Consider the following 16,509-nt stretch of genomic DNA (forward strand, 5'->3'; position numbering starts at 1 on the left):
TGACTTTATGGAGTATAATGGGCCATCACTGATGAGGATACCTTTTTTCCAAGAAAACTGTTTTTTAAACATCAGTGTTTAAAGATGTGTTGATGTGGTATAAAACTGTGAAGGTCGAATGAGATTCAAGGACAATTAAAGAAATGCAGAAATACAGGCATCATGTTTTATTGGTAATATTTGGCCTTTTTTTTTTAAATCTGAGGACTTGCAAAAAAGGAACTGTGAGGGGTTTGTTTTTTTAAAGTACCCGTATATTGTAGATTATTTCTGGCGCTCTGTATTCTTTGCATAAGTTACATTACTGATTTGCTCTGAGAGTGGAACCCTGCTGTTTGACTGGGGAGAGAGCACCATGAAGAGAGTTCTGTGTTGTTGTTTCTTTTTTAATAGGTTGTGGACCTATCAACTGAGGTGTATAAACATTTACCCCATACCTGAGATTCTTAAATACCTTCCTTTTGGTAAAGCTTGCTGCTTTGGAGATGTGTAAAGAGTTACTTCTGTATTGAACTGAAAGCAACTCACCTGAACTACAGCATGTCCTTGTCTGGTGTGGGTAATTAGTTCTGGGGCAGATTTCACTGTGAAACAGGTAAATGGTTCTTTATCTAAGCAGAAAAATGTGTGATCAATATAATTACAATCAGATGGGACAGCCATTTCTAGGCCTAGTGAATCACTTATCTAGTGCCAAGGATCACTCTTCAGGGAAGGAGGGGAGGGGTATCAAGCACGCCCTGAATTGCAGCAGTTGAGTTAATTGGCTAGAAAGAGTGATAAGGTCTGTATCACTCACTGATAGCTGAAGCAAGTAATGGTAGCAAAGTAGCCTTGCATGAAGTTGTTCAACATGACACTTGAAATTAATCAGTCTTACAGCTTGAAGACCTGAAGAACAATTTCATTAGCAATCTGAATGTTACTTTGCTTGCTGGCATCCGGTGAATTTTAATGGCTGGTGTGAGCACGGTGGCTCTTGCCCCACAGGAGGTTTATCATTTTATCAGCTCTGTCCAGGGCTGTGATGAATCATCTTCACCTGTCAGCCTGTTCAATCCCTGACCCATCAAGGAGACATAAGGGTGTAGCACTGTTGCCTTTAAGAAAGCAGACCCGTGGTCAGATGGGATAGATTCCTTTGCTTGGTGTTTCATGCTACTTTTATTACTTTGTTAGAGTTTAATCAGTCTTGAGCTCTCAGGGCTGCCTGGCTATGCAGGTGCACACACTTAAATGTGCTGTAGGTTGTCTGGCTGTGGTTGCCACCTCCCAAAGCATAGAGTTTGGAATATCTATTCTTAAAGAGAATGTACTTGTATGGAAATAGTGGCTCCTGCAACCTAAGTAGCTTCTTTCCTTCCCTCTTTCGTCCCCTGGCCTGCGAGACACAAATGTGTTGCCACAGTGCTGGAGTCCACCAGGTCATCCTTTCAAGCTTGGAGCCTTCCAAGGTTAATGCAGGGCATCACTAGCCTGTGCTGGGACAGGCTGTCCAGGGCGGTTCACAGAACATCTCCCGCCTGCTTGGTGCAAGGGTGCTGTCAAAACCTGACTCCAAAGGCAGTGTTCTTGGAAGCAGCTGGCCAGCAGCGCTGCTATAACCGGAGCTCTAGTAGGTTGGATGCCAAGTGGAACAGACGAGCTACCCTGTGTTTCACAGGTCTGAGTGTGGGGAGGGCAGTGGGTTGAAAAGGATCAAATATCCTGTACTTTCTTTCTCTGTGTTACAAGTTCCCCTGAAAGAACATGTGAAGATTATTATTATTTTTTTTCTAAATGCAAGCTGAAAGGGAATAATATTTTGGTGATGCTGTCTCAGAACAGACAGGTGTGTTACCAGGTGTGTGACATGCTGAAGTGCTCCATAGCACATGGCTATAAATATTCCCGTGATACTACTTCTCCTCTCTCCGATGAAGAAGGAATAATAGTCTGACCACGTACTTCAGAAATTTGGACAAAACATAGAAAGTGACCCTGCTAAGGATTCTTGAATAGGCTGAAGGTTTTAAGAGACATCCCGTCATTATGGGATGCATTACTCTCTTGCATTGAGAGAGCATCATCCAGTATTGTAGTTAACATGTATTGATCAGTAAGTTCATTAGAACCTCGCTGTGCTTTTAGCTCAATTTAAGTAGCATGGTCTGTTAAGTATAAGTTCTTTGGTAAGAGAATGATGCAAAATCTTACTGAGAAGGTTCTTTAAATATAAGACAAATATGACATACTACTTTAGCTTTATACTTTCTCAGGGTAACAAAACACAACTCTTCTCTCTTAATTCCAATTGGTAAATACAATTCTCTCTCGCAGAAAACATGTTTTTCAGGGACTTTACTGGTGGAGTCAGTATTAATCAAAATCAAAGAGCTTGGAATATACAGTAAATTAGGGTTTTGGTAGCTTGGTTGGTGGCAGTCCCTTGCCAGTGAGAGTGACTGGCTTTGGAGGTAAGGCTAACTTACAATTTAGTACAAGTTAAAGATACATTATCAGGATCCATGGGCACCAGCAGAAGAAACAGAATTTCCATATAAGCATGTAATTTTCTACTGTGAAGAATTTCCTAATATAAACATCATTTGTTCAGTGGTGTTTTGTTGGAAATGAAAGGGAACCTAGTTTATGCTTTAAAAAAAGAAGCAAAAAGACATTTTATCAGCAAGTAACTGCTTCATTTTTTCTAAGTGCTTTCTAGCTGAAGACAGCTCTAAGAAGTGATTGCTTTCACCTAGAACCTTGTGCATTTATTCTTTTTTTGTATTTAAAGACTTCATTTTAGCTGTAAACTGTGTAAACTGTCTCTAACAGCCACGGTGGTTTTAGTCTCATTAAAATAGAACAAAGCTTTTAGCATTTCTAAGCCTGTCAGTTGGATTGTCTCCTTGCTAGCTGATTAAAAGACAGCAATCTAATGCATTGAGTTTTCTTCTACCATAATAAATGACAGTCTGGTCCAAAAAGTGCACACTGTGGAATATACATCGATTTTTCTCTGTGCAGAGTACTTGGAGGCAGCTAAATTCCTGCTGAAGTGGTTAGTTTATACTAACAGAGGACCGCGTCTAGTGAGAGAAGTTTAATTTGATGTAGTTCTTGCCAAATTCTGGGTGCAGTAGCGTTGAAAACCCTGCTAATGCCAGTTTTGCAAAGACCAGCCTAGAGAAGCTGAATCAGTAACGCCTGCATGTATGCGAGCTGTAGAAGTGCGTTGCTGAAGCTGTCAGCTAAGATGGTATGCGCTCTCCCCCTGCCTGACTGGAGAAAAGCCTGTTATGAATAACCTGCTGCTGCCAGGTACTGTTGGAGGCTGCTAATCGTCCAGCTCTTGCCAGATTAAATTTAGGTATTTATTTCAGGGTGAGGGGATAGAAGAGCTGTTCTTTTTTCTTTTTTTGTTGAGGAAAGAAATAAAATTGTAGAATCTCCTGAGTCAGAAGGGACCCGTAAGGATCATCGAGTCCAACTCCTGGCTTCGCACAGGGCCAGCCAAGTCAGAGCGTGTGACTGAGTGCATCGTCCAGACACTTCTTGAACTCAGCCAAGCTCAGTGCTGTGACCCTTTCCCTGGGGAGCTGTTCCAGTGCCCCACCACCCTCTCAGTAAAGAACCTCTTCCTAATATCCAGCCTAAAGGTCCCCTGTCATAGCTGAAGAGAAAAGGAAGAAGCTGATTAGTATGTAACAGTAGTTTTTCTTGTGAAACAATTTTGCCTTGTTGGCAGTTACAATGCAGGTAATGACAAGTCACATAACTGGTTATACTCCCTAAAATAAATCTGAAACACCTTCAGAAAAATAACTTTCTGGCTCAGCTATAGCACAACGTTGTATAACTGTATCAGCCTATGTATTTAAGAAAGCTTTTTTTCCTCTGTGTAGGAGAAGAAACATGTCACTGATGTGGGGCATGCATGCTACACAGTTTCAGTGTTGACAACAGGGTCCAACCCCCCAGTTTCTTTGCTGAATTGAAGGACTTTCTGGTCAGTGGGTTGTTGAAACCCAGAGGGGGGGGTCGGGAGAGGAGTTCCTCCAAGGTCAGACTGGCAAGCCTTTCTGCCTTCCCCTGTATCATGGGATGTAATATAATTCCTGTGATTCATTTAACAAATTCCCTGCCACTGCAGAGGCATAGACCACGGACACAGGTCTGTCTTGTCTGACGGTCTCTCTGATTTTCCTCCTTTCTTTGCTGATTCGTGGTGTGTTGCGTTGCTTGTAGCTATTGTTTATGTTGTGTGGTGGGCTGGCAAGTCTGCTGAGAGCTGGAGGGACGTGTGAGTAGCGGCAGGTCTGTGCACCCCCCCAGGTTATCGCATGTTTTCGGTGATTTGTGGCACCGAGGATCGGACGCGCTGCGGTGTGTCAGGAGGAATGTGCTGCTGCCTTTGCTGCTCCCGTAATCCCAAGCTGGGTTTGTTTGCTCCTGGTCTCTAGGGTTATCGCTCTCGGTCTTGACTGCCAGTACTGCAGAATCAGAAGGATTCCTGCAGCAGTGGCTTTGGTACTTCAGGAGAGAGAGCCAGACTTCTGACAAAGCTAAGTGGCTTTATTTTAAGCCCTTGTTTGTACATGCTCTCTTAGCGATGGGAATGATAAAATTCTAGGTTCACAGTTACTCTGTTGACTTACTGAGCCTTTCGCTTGGCTCTTACCTAGTCAAATGACTGTAGTTAAGAGGCAGGAAACCTAGTTACAGGTCTCTAATTATGTAATATGTGGGTTGTCTGAGAATGCACTTTAAAGTTTTTTGCCTGGTGTGCAAAGCCTGGTTTTCTTTATTTCTACAACATGTCAAGCCCAGGGAAGATGTGATTTGAGCTCTGGCAGAAGACGGTGAAAAAAATGAACCATGTTTCAGTAAACTTGAAATCATTTGCAAGGCAGTGACTTCGGACAAACCCAAGAGCCTCGCTCTTCTCTTACAGCTGTACTGAGGGCAAATTTCCTCAAGCTCTGGGGTGTCAGCAGGCTGAAAGTATGCTGGACCAACAGCTATTTTTTAGGGGACTGTGCTGCTGTATTTAGCCAGTAAGAAGCCCAGTGACTTAAACCTGTAAGAAAGGAGAGTCATGTGCATTACTAATTGATCTCTACCGTGGAGTTTGGATTAGAGTTTGAACATTGCTCTGGATCTTTCAGGTGGATTTCTTCCTGTGATAGCCTATGTGTTTGCCTTCACAGAGCTAGGAGTAAAACTGAGTGACAGAAGCTCTGTGGGTGTCTGCAGATACTAGTAAGCTATAGGAAAAGTTTGCTTAGATGAATAGCTGGCTATTTGCCGCGTACCGGAGTTGGTCCAATTCTCCTCCTTGGATATTCAGTGTTTTAAGTAAACCAAAGCTGCAAAATCATGGCATAAAGGCAATGCATAGATTAGATAACAGTGCAGAAGGTTAGTTTACATAAATGCAAATAATCTTTTGTTTGGGAAGTAAAGAATCATATGAAGTGGTCCTCAGAAGACATGCTGCCTAATTTGTTTATTGCCTAAGGAAACTCCAGAAGCATGTTAAGAATGGTAGTACTGGGTCAGGTAAAGACATATTTGTCTACCTATGTAGCCTTTGTCCAAAAGTATCAAGTTGCAGATACAACTAGAGAGTGTGGTTTCACAAAAGCATCCCCTTCCTGCTTCTGGAGCTTGGAGCTGCCTTCACTCTTTCACAGCCCTTGGTGGACACCTCTTCAGCAGAACGTTATTAATTGCTCCTTTTGGAAACCACTTGTACTTGAGCGCTTCGCAATAGTTTCCTAGTCTGCACTAGCAAGAGGTACTTCATTTTGCTTTCCACCAGTTGGCTGAACAACATAAAGCTTAAGATGGCTCAAGTAATGACCTGGCTAATTTTCTCTTTATGCCTGACTAGTTTCAAGACCTCTTCCTTGGTGTGATAAAGCAGCATTGTCAGGTAGGCAGCGAGCCCCTGGCACGGCAGGAGTGCCTCTGTGCAGATCGAGGCGTATCTGCCCTGATAGTCTCCTCAACCGCTGTGGGACCCATCAGCACGTCTGACTTGACTTTCTGTTGTGCTGGACGGTGTACAAACATCAGAAGTATGTCATGATCTTAATTTGTCGCTGTGGGACTGCTGGCATGAGTACGCGTGACTCTTGCTCAATTGAACCTTTTGTTCAGGGGCATGGCTGTGTGGGTTTGCAGACAGCTACAGTAAATCCAAAACCAGGGACTGTCGTCTTGGTGGTCTGGACGTCCTTGGTCTGGCCATGCTCCCAGGAGCTTCCGAGAAGCTGTGCTGCCACTTGTAGCCTTCCTTCATCTCCTAAACTTCCAGTGACTGCTGAAGTTAGAAAAAGCTGAAGCCTTCAGTAAAAGGGGATTTCCAGACCTTTAGAGAAAGCCACTCAAGTCTCTGCTAATTTCAGGTCTCTTTCTTCCCAAAGAAAGGGGTATGGATGATACTTTGTTATTTCCACTTTGGGATCTGCTTCCTCCCTTCTCAAAGCCCTATTTACTTCTAAGATTGTCCTAAATGACTGACTGGATAACCTGTGCTGGAGGAACTAGGGTGAGAGAAGCTGCAACAGAGCAGTAGCCACACGCTGGTCAGCCTATTCTTTTTTTTTTTTTTTCTTGTGCTGATGAATACTCTTCCGAGCTAAAGTGCAGGTGGGAACAGTGGTTCTTGCAGCTGAAGAAGCGAATAAAGAACACGTGTGCGGACAGCAGAGCTGTATACGCCTGCCTGATTCTCTGATTAAAACACCAGATTTAATGTTTTCTTTGATAACTGAAACGCTTATCATGCTGGCGCAAACAGCAGCAACCATTGTATGTCATAGTTGAAGGATTGCAACTTGAAAGGCTGGTTATAGTTTGAAAAATAAATCCAGATTGTCCTGGTTACTGATACGTAGAGATAACACTGTCTATGAGTGGACTTTGGCCCTTAATGCAATGCAAGTGTGTTGTATTTTGCGTCGTGCAACGTAGGTTTGCAAAAGGACACTGAAATCTAATCTGTAATGACGGTGTGTTTGGCTATATGAAATGCTAATGCTTTAAAGGACTCTGTAAAAAATAAACCCTGCTTGAGATCTTTCTAGCACTCTTGCTAGTCACTCAGTTATAATCATCCTTGGTCACAGACGCTGCCTGACAGAGAAAATAGTACATGCAAACAAGTCAGCGAGGGCTAATGCTTAGCTAGCTTCTAAAAATACTACAATAGCTGGATGGTACAGTAAGTTAAGTAACATGCTTTAATTTCATATTGAGAGTATTTATTGGAAGAGGAGGGAGAGCTGGGGATTAAAACATAGAGTAAACACATGACTTACCAGGAGCCTGGTTTCAGCGGGGGGGGTGGGGGGGGGTGGGGTGACAGACCAAAGCAGGTGCCCACCTTGCTGAGGGCCTCAGCCCTGAGCAGGAGCCTGATAAGGAGGCCACTGGCACAGAGCAATTATATAACTTTTTTCTTCCCCCCCTGCCCTGCTTCCTTTTCTTCTTTTAACCTTGTTCCAGTGTCTGACTGATCTGTGCTGCAGCTGGCCAAGTGCCACTGTTTGTGCACAACGGAGACAAACAGATTCTGGAGGGTCATGTGAAACTACCCTGAGCTCCTTTAACTCACACCGCCCTTACCTTTTCTTCTCCCTTGCCCGCATTGCTTTAACAGGTGTGGCTTTGTTTATGCACGGCTGTCGTTTTGCTTTTTAGCACCTGGGTTTTGGTGGCCCTCAGTGCCGGGAGGAAACCTTTGGCACTCTGCTTTGCTCAAGCTGCAGGACAACCCTCTGGACTGTCTGGGCAGGGGTTTGCACCTAACAAAGCAGGCAGGAACGTCAGCTCTGTAAAGACAGCACTGGTGATCATTTGTTACTGAAGCCCCTGCTTCTGGAAACCATGATGTATCTTACTGTGGCTTGGGCTTAAGCTTTGTGAATAAGGCCTGTGGTTCTTGGCACCTTCTGGTACAGCTGTAAGGTGGCTCCAGAAAGGATGCATCCTATGCCTGTAAAGTATTAGCAGTTGCTAGTATTAACAAAAAAAAAATCTCTTTCAATTAAAGAGTTATGGGGTTGCAGCCAGCTGTAAGCCTGAAATAAGTTAAGTGTTTGTGTGTTATTGCTGTGGGAGATGTAAAGGTAAAATGATGCTCCTCTGCCCTGTTTCACCTCTGTTATTACGTAGTACTGCATGAATCTTGCCTTGCAGTAGGGACTTTATGTTGGGACAACTGGAAACACATGGCTTATAACTAGCTTTATTGATCTACCTTTAATTTCTTTTGGGATCTCCGGTTGCTCTTCCCAGCCAAGAGGCAAATCCAACTGCATCTATGCTCTGTGCTGTGAAGCAGGATGTTCTGCTGTGTTCTCCATGCCTTCAATGATCACCTCTCAGCATTTGTATTGCAGTCAGCTTCAGCTTTGACTGAAACTTTTCCTAGATAAGCATCTAATGTGTCGTCTGTCCTGTCATGTTGTCCATGTCGTCCGTCCCAGCCCCGCTGTTGTCCTTTGAAGGAATTATGCTAAACGTTCTGGGGAATAGACTCCTGATTTTGTAAGCTTTCTGTAGTTGCTGCCTTGTGTGCAAGTCCTAAATTTCCAGCCTGAAATTTAAAATTGAGATGACGTGGGACAGGCCAGTGCTGGCTGTGTGGTGTCCCAGAGAAAATGAGATACATCCAGTGAAAACGACCAGCGCTCCAAAACCCAGTAATAATGTTAGGATGCAATACCCTGTGGTTGCAAGAGATTTGACAGACAGGAGCTTATGAGTTGCTTGTTCCTAATATGTGTTCAGTTAGCTCCAGGGAAAGAGCTAACAAATATTGCTGTGTTTCAAAAAAGTGAGAACAAATACAGCCATGCTAACAGGAGGTCTGGTTTGTTGGTTGGCTTGGTTTTTTGGGGTGGGTTTTTTTTTTTTTTATTATTCCTAAGCAGCAACTACAAAAACTTGTGATGTTGGCTAGATGTGGCTCATGAAACAACAGCTGGTGTCGTGACAATCAGTGGCAAGGATGTACAGAGGGGAGGTAGCGGAATAGAAAGGCAGATGTCTGAATGACCCCAATTGTATCTGGCATGCATAGATGGATGCCTTCTGTGCCTTATCACATATTGTTTGCCTATTAAAAACTCTTAGTCATACCACTGTTGGCAGTTCTTGTCTTACAAATGCCTGTGGGTTCCTGAATTGATCCCTGATGGGGAAGGCACTCAATCAGCCTTCAGCACTTGAATCAAAACTCAAGTATTTACTGTTTGAGACAACCTCTCTGAAGAAGAGATAATAAAATTTATTTCACATTCTTTATAACTGTATACAGGTCTTATCCCCAAACACTACATCCATTTGCTTCTGAGCAGTAGGTTATATTTTGTAAACTGGAGACGCTGGGCTGAGAGCTCACGGGTGCACGCAGTCGAATTGCCGCTCGGTGTGTGCGTGCTATTGCTCTGCTATAATTACAACGTCATTTGCCATGAAGGTGGTTCTTATGTTTTGACATAAATGTGCCCCATGCCATGTTTGTGTATTTATCCCACACTTTGGGCACAGCAGGAACATACATACAGTCACGTATATCACTGCAGCAGTTCATGGTCGGTCGTATATCAATGCAGTCAACTTCACGCACTTGCTTCTGTTTTTCCATACCCACCCTTTACTGGTGTATGCAAAGGTATGCCAGCTTTATAAAACCTGCTCCAGATTTCCTTCCCATGCTTCTAAAGCACAATGCGACTCATCTTGCTTTTTTAAAATTTTTGTTTATATTTCAATTTTCCTGCTTTTTCCTAGTTGTCATCTTTGGCAAGATCTGTGAGAAACTGTAGCGTTTTAGACTTAGCCAAGTTCAGTCTGTGTTAAAACCTTCTTGAAACCTGATCTTGTGAGAGTTCTCATATGGAAAAAAAGCCACCAAAAACTAACCCAAAAAACAAAATGCAACCCAAAACAGGTTGGCATCCAGAGCCACAAATGTTTATCTAAACTGAACTTCAGATGCCTCTTGAGGTTTAGTAGTTGACTACTGAATCTGTTTCAGTCCAGTTAATTAGTTACAACCCCCTAAGCCACAGACTTGGAATTAAAGAAAACAAAGCCCCAAGCTTCTACATAATTTGATGCAAGAAGAAACGTTTATTAAACTAGGAAGTACACTTACATCACTATTTCCCAGTTTGGACTACAGATGAGCGAACGGCATAGCTGTTGATTCTGGATTCAGGCTGCATGGATGAATGTGATGGCCTAGTGTCCCCCTACAAAATCCCCCATCCCCCTGCATTTGACATTGGTTCCTCCTTTCAGAAGTACGTCAGGGATGTTGTTTTACTTTTGTTTCAGTGGTTTGACTGTGTGCAATGTAGCTTACAGGGAGTACAGAATGCCTAGTGTTGATAAGACTTTCTCCTTTTCTGTTTTTAGGACAATGTAGATCAGACTTCGGCTCATGGTCGGCGGGATCTGGTAGAACCAGGTTTCCAAGAACCATCTAACCGCATCTCCCTGAATCACCAAGGTAAGGAACAGAGGGTGGGAATCCACGCTCCTTGGGGGAATGCTGACATGGTTTTGGCTCTGTTTTGCCATTTAACCTTTTCATTAAAAAAACCAAAAACTTCTGGATGGTGGTGGAGGAGAGCTGAAGAAATCAAGTTTTGTCACAATTGTCCTTTGAGCTGTGGATGAAGATGATAATGAACTTGTGGTTGCATCTCAAGCCTTGTAGTCCAAACTGGAATTGCTAGCCTGAGTGGTGGGGATATTCTCCTGTTTTTAGGAGGGGGGAGGAGGGAAGTACTGAAATTAAATTCAACATTTGTAATGTTAAAGTTGCATTTAAAACATCTTCTGCTGCCATAAGATAGATTCAGTGCTGTGGCTCAACTTTGGCAGTGGGGGAAGAAAAGTATGCTTACTTGCATTGCGTGGCAGAAATCAATTAATTCAGAGACAGTAAGTTCAGAAGTAGATGTAATGTTGGTGCAATAGTTTAGCTTCTGTAATTCAACAGGATCGTACATAGAAAGTTAAAGTAAATCTCAGAAGTCTGTCAATTTATGTCTGTTCAGATACCTGTAAGAAGACTGTTAACTATTATAGCAATGACTTTTTAGTTAATTTTTTTTTTGCATTTGAAATAATTAGAGTGCACTGCCTTAACCAGTGAACCCCCTTATCCTCAGGGTTCCCAATGGCTTAATTTGGAACCAAGTACTTGAAGGTCATCTTCAAAGGTTTCTTCAGTGTAACAGCTAATAGTATTGCACTCAGTACAAGGTTATTGAAACAAAAAAAGGATCACAGATATTACTGAAAGTATTTGCCGAATATGACATGCTGAACTTTTTTTCTGTAGAAGTCCAGCTTCTTCTATATGCCAAGGGCAGCAAGACTGGAATCTCATGACTATTAGATCTTCAAGACTATTTAAGTTTCACAATCAAGTCCCAGAATGTAATGAGGGCTATATATTAATTTTCTCCCTGCTCCATGTACCAAGTCTTGCAGTTTTTTAAAGCTTGCTTTCATTTGAAACTAGAAGGTAACAGGTCGTGTTATCCAGTCTAAAACTTCTAGCATCACAGGCAGTGTGTTGTGGCATGTTTTGCATACATACAGCACAGAGCTTATAAATTCCATTTTTCATTTGTATTAGAAGAGTACTGTTATATGACTTTGACCTACCTTGGGATGGTCAAATCCTGGAGTGGATTTTCAGATAGACAATTTCTTGTAAAGCTGTTTGTAAATATTCTGCTTTAATCAGGGGATATTTTTTGGGGGGGAGAACATACCCTAAGCTCATGCGTTTAAGTATGCATGGCTGCTGCTCATGAACCCTGAACATCTATTGAAGAAATAGGTAATACTTCATTTTGATGGCAGAATGCCAGCTTTGCAGCCTAGCACTTTTCTACTTCATTTCAGATCCCTCTTTTTCCTCTGTCAATATTGTAGAAGGATCCATACGGTGTCACCTGACGTGTGGCTCTGCCTCAGCCCCTTTGAAGGAAATGTCTGTCTGTGACCTGATCCAAATTAAAGAAACACTTACCTTTCAAGAGCCCTTTGCGTAGCGGGTACTGGCGGTTTAGGGCCTGGTTCTAAAGCGAGGCACAGTTGAAGCTTTTCCCAATACTTCCTGAAGGAAAGATCACTTTTGTACCCACAGATTGTTTGTGATGGATGTTCTTCTGGTTGTGTTTTTTTTTCTACATCAGCTGACTGATAGCAATGAAATCCAGTATTTCTAAAATCTTCCTGATGTTGCTGCTGAAGTAGGTATTTAGCACATTATTAATCTTGCCTGCCCCCGTGACCATGAAACGCTGTTATGTAAGTGGCGAGGATTAAGAACTGAACCCTGAAGGCCCAGAGATGGCCTCTAATGCCACGCTGGGCTGTGGCACCTTCCTCTTCTCTCAGTATTGGTGCCTTACGGGCACGGTACCTGCTGCTTCCATGGATTTTTGGAAGTGGTTGTAAGCGTGGTGTTACGTCTTGAGTTTTCAAGTGTGAGTGTCTACAACTCTTTCGTAGCATATGAAATACACATTCGTGTCCAGTAACATGAAAGTACAAGTATTTTAAGAGATGTCTCATATTCCAGTAACTGATGAATGAGTAGTATGTAGAAAAATAAACCAGAGAGCTTCAGAGAGTTGTGACACAGTCTAAACTAGCTCTGATGCAGTCATATTAGTCACACAATAAATAGGAAGACTGGATTATTAACATAAAGAGTGTTTTTAAGTTCTGTGGCAGCTGTTTGCTTTGGTCTTTACCCTTACAGTAAACGCTGTTATTCATTACTTCCTATTAAAGCTTTGCTGGCGTTGACTTCAATGAAAAACTTAAGAGTAAACATGTATCCAGAAGTACCTTGCAGGACCACTGCTTGCAGTTAGTAAGTTTTTCCATTTGGTGGTATGTCCTGACTATGCTGGTTACAAAGAGATTTGCAGCAGACCACGGCAAACTTCCAGTTGTATACAACATTACCTATTGACTTTAGGTTATACCAACTAGCAGATCTGAAGCTTTTGTTCTGTGTTTTGCAAGAAAATAATTTTGCTTGCAACAAAGCTGGTTTAATATAGACAACATGAGTAGAAATTGTGGAAGGATTAGAATTGGCTAAAATATTTCGTGTCTTAGGTGCTCACTGCCTGTTTCCTTTTCATGTTCTGTGCCTTAAATGCTGCAGCTGAACTCTGAGCAGGCGTACTTCTTAGGTTATTTTATGTATACGCTTCCAGTTCGTGCCTGACCACGTTGCTCAGTGAGCGTGGCAGACTTGCCAGGTTCTGTTGAACATTAACTTATAGCCCTTTGCTTTTCACTAGGAGAGCTTTGGTACAAGCACTTGCAATTCTGAACCAGACCCTGCTTTCCACAGCCTATAAAAATGGTGATTAGCTTCCTCCCAGGCATCTGAATCCCTTCAACACAAGCTGGAAAAAGAGCATTCAAGTGGAGACTGAGATATCCCTGCCAACTGTCCCTGCGTGAATAAGCTCTTTCTTGTGAAGGGTATTTCAAGTACATGTTTCCTGCTGAATCACTCTTTTTACACAAGCAGATGCTTTATAACCGTTCAGCTTTTTAATTTAAAAGAATATCTTTTAAAGATTGGGGAGCAGAGAATACTTTGTGAGGTGAGGAGCCTTTAAAACAGCCGGGTTTCACACGAAACGGGTGTAAAAAGTTGTTGAGTGCAGGTGGAATAGTATTATTTCCTAGAAATAGTTCAATAACTGCTTATCGGTAGGTATGCCGATAAACTCACTTAAGTAAACTTACAGTAAGTATTTTAATATCTAAGCCATTATTAAGTGTTCATTTTTCAATGATTCATCTGGTTGGGCAAATTTCATAAAGGTACCAAATGCAGAGAGCAGGAACTAGGACTTCTTATGTCGGTTCCCCAAAAGCTGCTTCATAAATTAAATGCAGTAGGAAAGAGCAAGCTTCATCCAGCTAAACAATGCTAGTATGCACTGATGTAAAAGAACAGATACGCTTTGGCTACCTATTGAAAGGCACAGAAAGTTAACAACAGCCAGCCAGGATTTGGCATTTAATAAATGGCAGCTCTAAGTATTTCTTGAGCAGTTCTTCCAGCAGCTGTAGGCTTGGAGAAGAAAAATATACCTTAAACTATGTGGCATTTTCTGAAGAGTTAAGAAAGGAGATGAGAATCAGTTAAAATGACTCTTTAACATCACTAGGAACACCAAGAGAAAGAGGAAGTGAATGTGTGCTTAGGATGGGACAGGTGTTACTATTTTTCTGATTTTATTTCTTTTTCCCCTTCAGGAGTAGAGTGTGGAGATAAGGAAACTGTAGCCTCCTCAGCTGCTTCTCACTTTGCAAAACATCTAGGACTCACAAATGTTTAATATTTTGTGAAGGGTGCTGCTGGTTATCCTCTCTTGCCAGGCACCTTGGCAGTGCAGCTCCTTTTGGTTGAGCACAGTGCTGTTGCGGGGCCACCCAAGTTAACCCTGAACCTGCCTTGGTAGCAAGACAAGGCCATCCTATGGATTTCCCTGTGTTGCTTAGGAGCGACCTTGCCATGTGAAGTACGATAACGGAATACAGCGCGCTGCAGAAAACCGCAAGCCCAACTGAATTTGTTTGCTGTCGGGCTTCAGGGGGGTTTGACCTGCCAGGCATGGCACCACTGTTTCTCATCTTGCCCTGTACTTCTGGGTTTTGCTTTGTTGAGGCGTGTTTTGGAGCTCGTTTTTCTGTTTGTTTTTCTAGCAGGCAGCAAATAGTGCCAACTCCAGTCCCAGACGTGAGGTTTATGGGCAGTACCTTTTATTGGTACTTGATGTGTACTTTTTGAGGTTATATAGCTACTTCTTATTCAGGATCTTGAAGCCAGGCATAAGTGAGATGCATTCTGTCACCTTGACTTTTAGTGGAAGCATTAGATGTGCAATTCTGGCACTTTGTGTGTGTACTTGTGGGATGATTGTCAGTGTTAATACAAGTGTGTTTTGCCATGGGTCTGTGATGAAAGATTTATCTTCCTTTTTATATTAATGTTTTTGCTTGCAGCCATCCTCTCCTGAGGTGTTCTTGTCTCTTGTTGGACTTGATGCTTTTTATCACAGTGATTGACAGACAGAGCTGAGCTGAATACTGTGGTACCTCTGGCTCCTCAGCCAGGTGGCTTCAGTAGCAGGAAAAAAGCTGATACAAGTTGTTTTATCCAACAGATGTCCTTTGTCAACAGCCAGCTCATCCTTTGGCCTTTCTCGTTGGTCATGGTAGGAAATCCTGCCTGCACAGTGAGGTGATGAAGGTGCTTTGCTGTCAAATCAGTTTGTGTTCCTGCCCATATGTACAGATGATTTGTGCCCAACAAACCTTGAGGGATGCAGGGCAGCTGCCATTGCACTGCAGCCTGCTCTTGGGGTACCTCACTGGCAAGTAGCTGATACGTTAACTTTTCTAGAGATGGTAAAAGTCCGTGTCTGTGGAAACTGCTGTTCTAAACACTGTCTGCATCCAAAATGTACAAGCCCATCTGAATATGTACAGACTTTCGAGTGAGTGTGGGCTGAGGTGAAGTCTTACGGTGCTTAAGGTTTAGCCCAGAGCAGTAATCTTCTGTATCCCTCTTTCTCACCATTGCTGTTATTACTACTTGCTTTTCTATCTGCCACAAAATAGGCATGTGAGGTTGAGACAATTTTGTTACTCGCTCTCTAGCTAAGGAGAAGTGTGTTTATTGGCTGCCCGTACTACTTTTGATGTGCATCAGTTATGGGATCCCACTGGGATGAGTGGGTTATTTGGTGTATCAGAACTTCCCATGGTTTTGCAGAATCCAGCTCCAAAAGCTGCCAGGCGTTCCTGAATTCCCATGCTTTGTGTAAGTGTTGTTATCATTGTTCAGCTTTAGGAAAAAAATACTATTAGTTCCCAAAAGATACATATGCTGCTGACCCTTACGCAGAGATTGGAGCCCGTGCTTCCTGCCTGACTCATTTCAGCACCTTGGCCTTGCTTCAGAGAAGGCTTCTGTTATATTGGGTGATGAGTCTTGTTAGCACAGTGCCCCGGGTTTGGCTTGGATAGAGTTAATTACTAGGAGAGCACCCATAATAGCTGTGTAGAAGTTTAACTTCCCTCATTATATTAGTTCCCAAACTCTTGGGTTGACAGAACTTGGGGGGAGGGGGATATTTTAAAAAGATTAAAAGAATGAACGAAGTAGCTTGTTGTTTGCTACATGTAATTTCAGAGATTTGCAGCCAGCTATGAGAAGGCAGAATAGACCAAATGATTGAGTTTAGCGGGAAGACTGTGTGTAATAAGGCCAACAAGGAAAACCTGAGTGAAATCAGTGAGATGAGAATAAACAGACCAAAAATGGTTTAAAATGTTGCATGCTTAGAGAAACACATTTTCAAGTGTCTGATGGATTTAATTTTATTTTTACTGTATTTTTTTAATTTCATTTTTCATGTATCAACTTTTTGGTGTCGGTTTTAC

At 42.5% G+C, this 16,509-nt stretch overlaps 1 protein-coding gene across 1 annotated transcript in view; it reads left to right on the forward strand.

The window, feature by feature from the left end:
• The window catches only part of GRB10 (growth factor receptor bound protein 10), a 109,945-nt gene that overhangs the window by 13,797 nt on the left and 79,639 nt on the right, over positions 1-16,509 (forward strand). The window contains exon 2 of the mRNA XM_084279932.1: positions 10,420-10,513. Coding sequence (XP_084136058.1) covers positions 10,420-10,513 — 94 coding nt within the window. The remainder of the gene's footprint in view (positions 1-10,419; positions 10,514-16,509) is intronic.

The sequence above is a fragment of the Gallinula chloropus genome (assembly GCF_964237585.1).
Source record: "Gallinula chloropus genome assembly, chromosome: 2".
Classification (NCBI taxonomy): domain Eukaryota; kingdom Metazoa; phylum Chordata; class Aves; order Gruiformes; family Rallidae; genus Gallinula; species Gallinula chloropus.